Source organism: Pteronotus mesoamericanus, unplaced genomic scaffold (genome assembly GCF_021234165.1).
Source record: "Pteronotus mesoamericanus isolate MK-2021 breed Mesoamerican mustached bat unplaced genomic scaffold, CSHL_Meso_final contig_33, whole genome shotgun sequence".
Taxonomy (NCBI): domain Eukaryota; kingdom Metazoa; phylum Chordata; class Mammalia; order Chiroptera; family Mormoopidae; genus Pteronotus; species Pteronotus mesoamericanus.
Genome location: NW_026555135.1, coordinates 14482751 through 14494914, shown reverse-complemented (window position 1 = coordinate 14494914; position 12164 = coordinate 14482751). Strand labels below are relative to the sequence as shown.

The 12164-nt window shown below is 34.6% G+C and overlaps 1 protein-coding gene and 1 pseudogene across 3 annotated transcripts in view; both read left to right on the top strand.

Annotated features, from left to right (window-relative positions):
* The window catches only part of GRM5 (glutamate metabotropic receptor 5), a 451151-nt gene that overhangs the window by 152255 nt on the left and 286732 nt on the right, over positions 1-12164 (top strand). For all 3 annotated transcript variants that reach the window (XM_054576410.1, XM_054576409.1, XM_054576408.1), the window contains exon 2: positions 7798-8047. In XM_054576410.1, coding sequence (XP_054432385.1) covers positions 7798-8047 — 250 coding nt within the window. The remainder of the gene's footprint in view (positions 1-7797; positions 8048-12164) is intronic.
* LOC129072824 (transcription factor BTF3-like) lies at positions 126-610 on the top strand (annotated as a pseudogene).

Genomic DNA, 12164 nt, shown 5'->3' with positions numbered 1-12164 from the left:
GAACATGTGGGGTATCTAAGGTAGGTATGGAAGAGCCCAGTAAGAAATAAGCAACCCCCCCAGGCCAAAGACCCCCTGAGCGCCAACCCTAGCCCCCAACATGGACCCATTTTCTCTCCAACAATATGAAAGAAACTATCATGAACCAAGAGAAACTCACTAAACTGCAGGCACAAGTGCATGTTGGTTGGAAAGGAAACGTTCATAGAAAAACAAGGTGGTTCATAGAACAGCTATGGCAGATTATAAAAAACTTCAGTTCTCCTTAATGAAGTTAGGAGTAAGCATGATCTCTGGTATTTAAGAGGTAAACATGTTCACAATCCAAGGGAAAGTGATCCCTGCCAACAACCCTAAAGTTCAGGCATCTTTGTCAGCGAACACTTTCACCATTACATGCCATGCTGAGACAGAGCAGGTAAGAGAAATACTACCCAGCATTTTAAATCAGCTTGGGGCAGACAGTCTCACTAGTTTAAGGAGGCTGGCTGAAGCTCTGCCCAAACCATCTGCGGATGGAAAAGCACCACTTGCTACAGAGGATGATGATGATGAAGTTCCAGACCGTGTGGAGAATTTTGATGAGGTTTCCAAGAATGAAAAAAATTGAATTGAATCAACTTCTGAAGAAGATAACTTGAAGTAACTGGCCGCTGCTATGTTATATTATGATTGCTTTCTAAAATTTTGTTTATGGATCTGATAAATTCTAGATCTCAAATATTTTTAAGCCCTAGCCCCGTGGACACCGTAGCTCTTTTCAGTTTTTTGTTTATACACAAATCATTCTTTGCAGCTAATTAAGCTGAAAAAGAGACTAAAGTTTGAAATAACAGTTAATAAAGTTCTTTGCCTAGTTAAAAAAACAAACAAAAAAAGAAATCAGAACCCCCCCCAAATAATAGTAAGTAAGGTGTGAAAAAATGAAAGATAGGAGATAAGATGTTTTGTTACCATGTAAGCTCCTATTCAAGGAATAATGAGGGTCTCATTTTGGTGGGAGAAGTGGAAGTACAATGAAAAAAAGAAACCTAATATCAGAGAAAAGAAAATTATTTGTATGTTTTCTATTATGATTCTGTTAATTTTTATTCTTATGACCATTGTCCCCAACACACATAAGATTTATAAATTTGAACCATATCTCCAATGGATATTTTGCCAGAAAAAAATGTTTCACTTACTAGATATATTCCATTTATGTTACCATTCTTTGTTACCGTTATGTGAAAGTATGTTTAAGCCACAGAAGCACAGAAGTTACTGATAGCGAATTGGTATGGTTATACAGAACACATTAAAGAATTGTTTAGTGTCTTTAAGCATAAAGGTCAAATAAATAATCTCTCTTAGGTCAGAAGAGAGATTTAAAATTATTCTTTAGCAAGTCTCACTTTTAATGTACACTTTTAGGCTCAAGTAGAGGCAGGTACTTCCAGACCCCAGCTAACACAATCCAGGTCAATTAGTACTAGTGAAAGGAATTACTTTTAAATAGTATTTGAGTTTGAGATATTAGAATCTTTCTATCCAGGGACACACTGAAGTCCTCAAGAAAAAATTCAGATGAGTTAACTTTAGCACAATACTTTTCTTTAAGTTTTAATGAAATACTATGTAATCACTCATTAGAATGATACATTCTAGACACAAATGTTGAAATTCTGATTGAAGGTCAGATAATCAATTTGACAATTATTTTCATCTGGAAATTTCCCAGTAAGTATTGATTATTTTGTACTGTTCATTCATTCATTTTTTTAGATTTATGATTAAATTTCTTTTTTCTTTATTGTTCAGTTACAGTTGTCCCACATTTTTCCCCTTTCCCCTCCCCTGCCCTGCCCCCCCACTCCCACAGTCAATCCCCACTCCATTATCCATGCCCATGAGTCCTCTATTCATGGTCCTTGACCTGCCCCTTCCCCTTTTTTCCTCCTTTTTTCCCCTCCTCCCTCCCCCTGCTCACTGTCAGTCTGGTCTTTATTTCCATGTCTTTGGTTCTATTTTGCTTATTTTTTTTGTTTTCTTGATTAGGTTCCACTTTCAGGTGAGCTCATAGGGTGTTTGTTTTTCACTGCTTGGCTTATTTCACTTAACATTACACTCTCCAGATCCATCCATGCTGTCACAAAGGGTTGGCGTTCCTTCTTTCTTTCTGCTGCACAGTATTCCATTGTGTAAATGTACCAGTTTTTTGATCCACTCATTTACTGATGGGCACTTAGGCTGTTTCTTGTACTTAGGTATTGTAAATAGCACTGCTATGAACACTGTGGTGCATAGGCTCTTTTGAATTGGTGTTTCAGGATTCTTAGGGTATAATCCCAGCTGTGGAATTGCCAGGCCAAAAGGCAATTTTAGTTTTTTGAGGAACTTCCATATTGTTTTCCATAGTGGCTGCACCAGTCTGCATTCCTGGTTCGCTTTTCTCCACAACTTCGCCAGCACTTGTGGTTTGTTAATTTGTTAATGACAGCCATTCTGACCACTGTAAAATGGTATCTCATAAAACTACAGAACACTGAAGAAATAAATTAGGAAAGACACAAATACATGGAGGCATATACCATGTCATGGATTGGAAGAATTAATATCATTAGGATGTCCATACTACCCAAAGCAATTTATAGATTCGATGCAGTCCCTATCAAAACACCAATAACATATTTCACTGATATAGAACAAATATTTCAAAAATTTACATGGAACCATAAACAACCCCAAATAGCCTCAGCAAGGCTATTTTGAGAAAGAAGAACAAAGTAGGAGGGATCCCAATACCCGATATCTAGCTATCAAGGTATATTACAAGGCCACAGTAATCAAAACGGCCTGGTACTTACTAAGAACAGACACAGAGACCAATGGAACAGGATAGAGAGCCCAGAAATAAACCCATATCACTATTGTCAATTAATATTTGACAAAGGGAGAAAATAAAATGGAGTAAAATAGCCCCTTCAATAAATGGTGTTAGGAGATCTGGACAAGTACATACAAAAAAATGAAACTAGAGCACCAACTTATACTATTCACTAAAATAAACTCAAGGTGAATAAAAGGCTTAAATATAGGAAGTGATGCCATAAAATTGCTAGAAGAGAACACAGGCAGGAAAATTTCAGATATCCCATACAGCAATATTTTTACTGATACCTCCCCTAGGGCAAGGGTTAGAAAAGAAAGAATAAACAAATGGGACTACATCAAATTAAAAAGCTTCTGCACAGCTAAAGAAAACATCAACAAAATGACAAGGAAACCAACAACATGGGAACACATATTTGCTAATGATTCCTCAGACAAGGGTTTGATCTCCAAAATATATCAAGTCACATGACTCCACCCCAGGAAGACAAACAATCCAATGAAAAAATGGGCAAAGGACCTGAACAGACACTTTTCCAAGGAGGACATACAGAGGGTCCATAGACACATGAAAAAATGCTCACATTCATTTATTCCTTATTCAACTTGTGTTAGATATCTATCTTCCAGGCCCCTGTGAGGGATTAGGAATACAAAGTAAATAGCACTAGTGTTCTAAAGTTTAGTAGGAGCACAGAGAAGTAAAGGCAATATTCTATTTTAAGATCAATGAGGCACAAAGGAGGGGATGCATAAGAGGGTTAGGGAAGACTTTGCAGAGAAATCCCTTGAACTCGATATTGAAAAATCAGTAATAGAAGGTCATTTGACAAGAGGAAGGAAATTAACTGGACTTTGCTTTTTGCATTTAGATCTGTGACATCTTGTGGAAATCATCTTATTTCTAAAGTTTTCTTGTATAGAAATGACTCACATAGTCTTAAGTTAGAGCACCTACTCTTAGAATAAATGTGAATTAAGCATGTTGTCATGGGTTTCAGGATTACTGTGTTTCATAATATAGGAAAAAAATAATCCTGGACCTATTTTACATTTTCATGCATTAGGCTCCCATTCTGTGGCTGAAATGGAAAAAACATTAAGCATCTTTGAAAAACAATATAGCCCAAACCAACTAATATTATAGAAAATTAAAACCAAAACAAAGTGATATTTAAGCAATTGTTTGAAATAATATTTGATTTTGATTAAATTTGCACTGTAATAATTCTATTTACAAAATTAGCCAGTTATTTTTATTATAACTATAGTATGAGAGTAATTGGATATTGATATATCTCACCAGAAACAGATGAGGATATCTAAGTTATAAATTAATTTTTACTCATTTACATTTGATTCTAGAATATTATAGGGAAATTTTGTCTTTGATATCAGCATGCCTAATTTCTGTATTCAGTGATGTTCACTTGGTCTTTCATTTAAAATTGTCCATATCTACTTTCCAATTTCAGCAACTTCCAAGTATGTTATTTAAATTTTCCATCAAACTGTATTTTCATATTTTTCAAAATCAAATAGTGCAGAAGAGAGATTCAAGTAAAAAAAGAATTTTATAGGATTATTTTGTTTTTTCTTTTATATTTCTAAGTAGTATGAGTATATGCTTAATTTTTTAATGTCTACTTTTTAATTTATGAACAGTAGTCATCTTTTGATTCACATGTCTTCTCATTTCTTCTCTTAATAGTATTAGATTAGTCTTCTTATTTTTTAGCTTTGAATAATTCCCTTAATCATGTTACTTTTGTTTCTTATATTCTACTTCCAAATTGTGAGTAGAAGATTTAACTGCCCTTCCCTTTCCACCATCTCTCCCTGCTTCCACTTCTCAACCTTTGATTCACTCTTTCATTTTCATAGTAGGTATTGGTAACATATATATTCTATTATATAATGACTTTTTTACTTTGTGCATGCACTTATAAAGTTAAAAATTAATATTTAAAATTTGCATCATTATGAATATAGTGTGTGCTGAGTCAAGTCAGGCTATATTATATTTCTTTTAAAATTCCAAGTCACAGGCCCTCTGCTACTTAAAGAGGAATGTCTGATGGATTCTTCCTTTTACCAGTTTCTTAAAATGAAGCCATAGACTAGTTTGATATTCTACACCACATAGTCCTTTCTCAAGAATTTTTGTTTTGCTGTTGAAAAAAAAATCTTTGCTTTCCCAGATTTTTCCTCATTCAGTACATTGCTTATAGTCTATTTCATTTCCTTTAAGAAGCCTACGAACATTTATAGTTTCTCCTTTTTAAAAAAACATGTAATTCCAGAATACAGTATTTTTATCAACCACTGAAAATCTCAACACTTCAGGCTTCCCATGTTTATTAGAAAACCTGGAATGAATATATTATATATATATATATATACACACACACACACACACACACACACACGTATTTTTAATTTCCAGTGTAAAATGGATTTATTTTATTAAATTATTATCCAGAAGAATTTTTATGTCTCACATTTATTAAGACTGTTTCCTATTTAAATTTTAAAGTGTAGTACATGGGTTTTGCTCTGATAAAATCATGTTTCCCTAGTAAGCTTATTCTTTTGTCTCATGTTCAGATCAATGCCATTTGCCATATTTATTGTAAATGTTCCAAAGGAGAGCAGCTTAATTATGTCTACAATTCTTTTTTATAATTGCAATGGTTGCAAATAATTGGGTTCAGGCAACCTGTCAGAAGTTTACATATATTAAATATAATATACAAAATGCCCACACATTAAGCAGTGTTACCTCGGATTTTTCAGGTGAGAAAGACAAAATTTAGAGCAACTATCCAAGCTGAATTAGAACTCAGATCTTTCTAATAACTATGAACTTATCTTCTTGTACAAGCTGCTTCCATATAACTTACTGTATAAACAAACAAACAAAAAAAAACTTAAAGCTGTAAGGAGAGGAGGTAAAGATTACAAATTTGTCAGGTGTTTTTTCTTGTTTAACTGTGAATGTATTGAGAATTTTCATTAATGCCATCACAATCACTATATATCTAATTTTACATTATTTATGCAAATGCCCCAACATTAATCAAAACATTAAATTCAAGACAGTTGAAAAACAGAGTTGGCTAAAAATAAATCAGAGAATAATTGATTACTCTGATTAGTACAAAACTAGTAATTAGGCTACTCGGCCCAATTTTTAGAGAGAGCCTTTTAAACTTCATTAATTGAAAAATAACTATATCACCCACCTGCCATGATCGTCAAGGCTCCTAGTTGTTTGACTCTGGAGAAGGAAAGATACATCTGACCCACCAGTGGTTTTGGCTGGGGCTCGAGATGGTCTGTTCTGCTTTGCCCTTTAAAACTGCACAGAAGTCCACCCTCAGTGTCTGAGGATCTCATTGGCAGAAGCTACCTGTGGTGTCGTGAAGCACACACAAAGGGTCAGGAGTGAGAAGATATATGTTCATATCAAGACTCTGCCACCTGCTTGCTAAATGCAACTTCAGATTTACCTGCTGTGAAAGAAAAATAGTATTACCTTTATCACAGACTTGGTGTAAGAAGCAGAGAGCTAATATATATGGACTTTCCAAAATTCAAAATAAAGTATTTATAAGTTATTATTAATATAGTCATATAATGAAATTTATGCAAATGAATCCCTTGTACTGTCTTATTCATATGAGATCTACTCCTGATGAAATTTCAGTTCTTAGGTCTAGTTACTGTTAGGCCAGATATGTCTTTATATGCCCCACAGCTTGGGTCTTATAATAGTCACCTGTGTTTTTCAAATCAATGTCCTTTACCCATCTTATTTTTGAAAACTCAGAAAATGAGCTCCAAAATCATCTAAAATTGAAGCATAATGACCTTTAATTGGGAAAGAGAAATGCAGATACAATTGGGTTTCTGAGACTCCTAAAAGTCAGCCATAGAGGAATGTAGGGAGCAGAATCATTGCTCTTAGATCTGGAAACGGAGTTCAGAGTTCCACCTACTGTGTGTGTAACTCTGGGCAAGTGCAAACCTAACTGACTCATCTTTTTTTTATCTGTATCATGGAGGTCATAATGCATACTTCAAAGTATTGTTGTGAGAGTTAAATGTGGTTACATATACAAAGATTTTATACTTCCTAGCATACAGTCGTCAATATTGTTTCCCACTTTCTAGTAATTTTAAAAGACCTCCCTCAGTCCTTAACCTTTACATTTTTTAAAGGAATTTGCGATTATTGCCCACTATAACTAACTTCTCTATGATCGCATAGAATGAAACTTTACATATTTTTCACAAGTTTATATATTTATCTATGACAAGACTAAAATCTCAAGGATCTGGATTTTTTAGTTGGGATAAGGCCAGAAATTCTCATGACTATTAATAAAATATCATGCATAATATTCTATAAAAATATAATACACTATAAGATGTTTGTACATCTATACTATAAAATATATATATGTATTGAATATATATGTATATATATATACATATATATACTGTATCATTAAACAGAAATATCTGAATCAGTGCGATGAGATGATCATACAATGAGAAGCAAAGGGAAATGAGACAGAAGAAAAATATTGCACATACATTTATCATCTCATACTAGAATATAAGCTTTTTCTGAGTCAAATATGAAGATGTATTGCTTGTATTTTTAATATTATTCTCTCAGTGAAAATTTTTTAAAAACTTCAATGCATGTGTATACATATATATATATATGTGTGTAGTTTTATTGCAGATTGCCTCATAGAGCAAATCAATATAAAAGCAAAAACTCATTTATGTCTTTAGGTTCCAAATCCAAGACTACCAAGGAACCTTCATGCTCCCAATGCTTCTGCCTTTGACTTGTACCCAGTGAATCCAACACTCTCATTTCACTATCCCTCTGCTTATATCTTCACACAGGCAACTACGGAGAGAGTGGGATGGAAGCTTTCAAAGATATGTCAGCCAAGGAAGGAATTTGCATTGCTCACTCTTACAAAATCTACAGCAACGCAGGAGAGCAGAGCTTCGACAAGCTGCTCAAGAAGCTCAGGAGTCACTTGCCCAAGGCCCGAGTGGTAGCCTGCTTCTGTGAAGGCATGACGGTGCGAGGGCTTCTGATGGCCATGAGGCGCCTGGGTCTAGCTGGAGAATTTCTGCTTCTAGGCAGGTGAGTGACTGTAAGAGAATTCACATGGAGGTAATACCCGGAAATTGGCAGTATCAAAGGGCATCTTCAGGTGCACAAGAACAGATGCTTTGGAAGCTTCATCTGTGTAGTGGAAGAATTTACATATAAAACACGAGAGCCTGGAAATAATCATGGAAAATAAGTAGCTATGCCATGAGCTGATTAATGCTGATAAAGGAATAAACACATAAGGATGATGAGTCCTTATGTTCTCCAAAGAAATGACTGTAAGGAAAAGAGATGGATTCTTGAAAGCTTGTATAATTCCCTTGGGAATTAAACACATTTCGAACTATTTGCTGTTGCCTTTGAAACTGATTTTGAGAATGGCTCCAAAAACTTGTTTCATAATATAGAATTATAGGATTTTGGGTTTGAAAGCAAGAAATTGCTTTTAGAACTAATTTTTTAAAATGTTCAAAACCCTTTACTCATTTTTTTTTTAAGATTTTATTTATTTACTTTAAGAGAGAGGGTAAGGAAGGGAGAAAGAGAGAGAGAGAAACATCAGTGTGCGGGAGTTACATCAATTTATTGCCTCTCGCACACACCCAACCAGGAACCTGGCCTGCAACCCGGGCATATGTCCTGACTGGGAATCAAATCCACGACCCTTTGGTTCACAGGCCCGTGCTCAATCCACTGAGCCACACCCAACCAGGCCTGGCTCACTATCTATAACAAAAGTGTCGTTACATTTCCTGTTGTTACCAGACAAGTTTCTAAAAGATTAACTTCAACAAGGATTGATTTTAATTATCTGGATAATCCACTTGGTTGGCACAACTCAGTTCATTCCCTGCTGATGCTGTTGAATCAGTGTATTAGGGTTGTCCAGAGAAACAGAAATGATAGTGTGAGTATATAAAACAAAAGACCCAGGAGAGCCAATGTTGTAGTTCTGATCCAAAAGCTGGCAGCCCCGAGACCAAGCAGAGACAATGTTTCAGTTTAAGTCTAAAGACCAGAAAAGACCAATGTGGCAATTCATGCAGGGCAGACAGGCAAGTTCCCACTGACTCAGCTTTTTTGTTTTTTTCACATCTTCAGTTGGTTTGATGAGGCCTACTCACTTTAGGAAGAACAATTTGCATTACTCAATCTACCGATACAAATGTTAATCTCATCTAGAAACACTGTCATAGATACACCCGGCATAATGTTTGATCAAATAAATATCTGGGACTCCATAACCCCATCAAGCTGTCACATAAAATTAACCATTGCGATCATTAAGATGTGGACAAAACCCAAAACTCAGCTGCCTGCTGCTTCTAAAAGCCAAACAGGTGTTGTTGCAAAAAGGAAGGAGTTTTATTCAAGTGCAGCACAACCTGAGAATGTGGTAGACTCCAAATTCAAAGACCATCTTAATCCTCTTGTTTAAGCCCCCAGTATTTAGCAGGTTAGGGAAGGGAGGGCTTTTTCCTAATCCAATTATCTTTCCAGCTTTAGCTTTCCAGGACTGCTCCGACCATCTCCCCGCATCTCAGCCAATGGTGGGGGGACTTCTCTGCTCCTCCAATGGACTATTTTCGGGGAACAGGGCACCATAACTTGACTGTGTGAAAGCAGTTCATCATGCTCTGCCTTAAAAATGTTATCTTTTGATCACACATCTTTTCTCAGTAGGCAGCCAATTTAAAAAATATTGAAATCCCTCAGAACCACTGCATCTACCTCAATATTACTGTCCAAAATAGAAAGTTAATTCACTTGTTATTTATTTTTAATAGCTCATTTTTTTAAAAAGGCTCATTTAAAAAAAAGGCTTCTTTATTTTCCAAATGCTTAACTGATCTTCTGTGATCAGATGGAGCTCCTGCTTAGCTATATTTTATGATAGCCACTGATAGCCACTTTATGTACCTTATTCTTTTCTGTCTGACCTGATGGTTGTAGATTGATGGTACTGTTTTAATGTGAGTCCAACTATCCTTCATAAAAGTGATATTGAGTGAGATTCCTTTTTCATTGATATCATACATTTATCTAAAATCATCCCTCGTTGGCAAGAGTGATGCACCAGTTAGTTTCATACAAACCAGGAACGATCCCACTGCCAATATTTTTAAATTCCAAAGTGTGGTGTTGCTACTAGAGTAAAAGAATAGAAAAGAAAAAGATAGCATTAAACAACTCTGCCTTTCTGATAAGGAATAAAAGATTTCTTTATCTCCTATCTGCTTTTTTTGCCAACATTAGTAAGACATATCAACAGCATTCCTTTTCAGCAATAATTTGCCAACAAGTAAATGTTTTTGATAACATGTACACATGAAAAATTGATATATACTATATTTGCTACTTTCTAACTGTATTTTTATCGCTAACATCATCCCAAGGACAAATGCAATATTTTATATGTTTTTTAATTTATTCTTCTACATGAACTTTTTCTTCAAATACTATTTTAAGAGAAGTTTACATGAACTTCTCTTTAAATAATTTAATTTATAGAATAATAATTTGATAACTTCTAATTAGATTTATTAGTTCTCTCATTAATTGGCTAATAGGAATTTAACATTGCTTTGGCCAGGTGGCTCAATTGGTAGGAGTGTTGTCCCATATACCAAAAGGTTGTGAGTTTGATTCCCAGTCAGGGCTCATAGTACCTAGGTTGCAGGTTTGATTTCTATTTGGGGTGCATACCAGAGGCAACTGATCAAGGTTTCTTCATCAATGTTTTTCTCTCTTTCTCTCCCTTACTCTCTCTCTAAAATCAATTAAAAGTGTATCCTCAGGTGAGGATTAAAAAAAATTCAACATTGAGTTGAACACTTCATTTCATCTTCGAGCAATGATTTTAGAAAAGCCTCCCTTACTCTGAATTTAAAAAATAATTCAATGAAGTTTCCACCTCTTGAATCATATTCTTCTTCTTCTTTATTTTTTTGAAAATAACATGTGATACTCTTTCAAATATTTGGAAACAACAGTATGGTCCTCAGCCCCCTTTGCCTTCTCTTTGAAGCATTCCTATTTCTTCCATCCCTACTTCTTCATAGTGAAATAGCATTCAATGTATTAATAAAAACATTTATAAGATTTATTAAATACTGTATGCCAATGAATGTGCTAATCATTTTATATGCAGTTTTATTTAATTATTTGACAAGTATTGAGTGCCTATACTATATGTTAAGATGGGACATATCAGTGAATAAAACAGACAACAATCACTACTCTTATGGACCTTACAGATGACAAGCTATATAGAAGGTAATAAGTACAATGAAAAAATAATAAATCTAAGAATAGCTTGCATGTTGAGTACTATCATCATCTTCACTTTATAAACAAGGACTTTAGGACTCAATAAATATTGAGTAGTAATGATATGAAGAAGGCCATATAAATGTACATGATGAAGGCAAAATTAAAATAAGTCTGTGTAACTCTAGAGGCTGTGTACTTAGCACTGTGTTTTACTGCTTCTCAGTAAGTTTGAAGTATTCCTGATTGTAAAATTGGAGATCTGAGGTTGAGAGTTGAAAAGCAAAATTTAATAGTTTTAAGAGAGAATTTAAACTATCTAATCACTCTTTATTTTGTTAAGTGAGAAAATTAATACTCCAGAATTTGGATGACAAGGTCAAAGTTATGCAAGAGCCTAATTACCATTACTCTCAATCTAGTGCTTTTCTCTACTAGGCTGTCTCCTATAAAATAGAAACAGAGGGAAATTATAACCTGATAGAAAATTACCAGTTCCTCATAGATCTTGGTAGACTATAAAATAACCTACATAACTAAAATTTAAGCCAGCATTTTAAAATTAATTTTCCCTCCTAAAAAATTCTGTTCAATTCACCCTATAACTCTTCTTAGTATTTTGAGATTATTTTGTTTGCATATATTTTCCCAATCTCTCTTTATGATTCTTTCTTTCCCCACCCCCAATGTAACTTGGGTGGGTGCTTCTTAGAAACTAGAAGTCAAAGCTTCAAGAAAAGAATCTATATTCAGAACTTCCTAGAAGGTCTCACATTTAACACATGCAGTTATAATTCTCTCCAGGGGCATTGGGATAGCCAATTTTAATAGGTCATTCAACTAAAATGTTTGGCAGAACTAAGATAACTCTACTGCT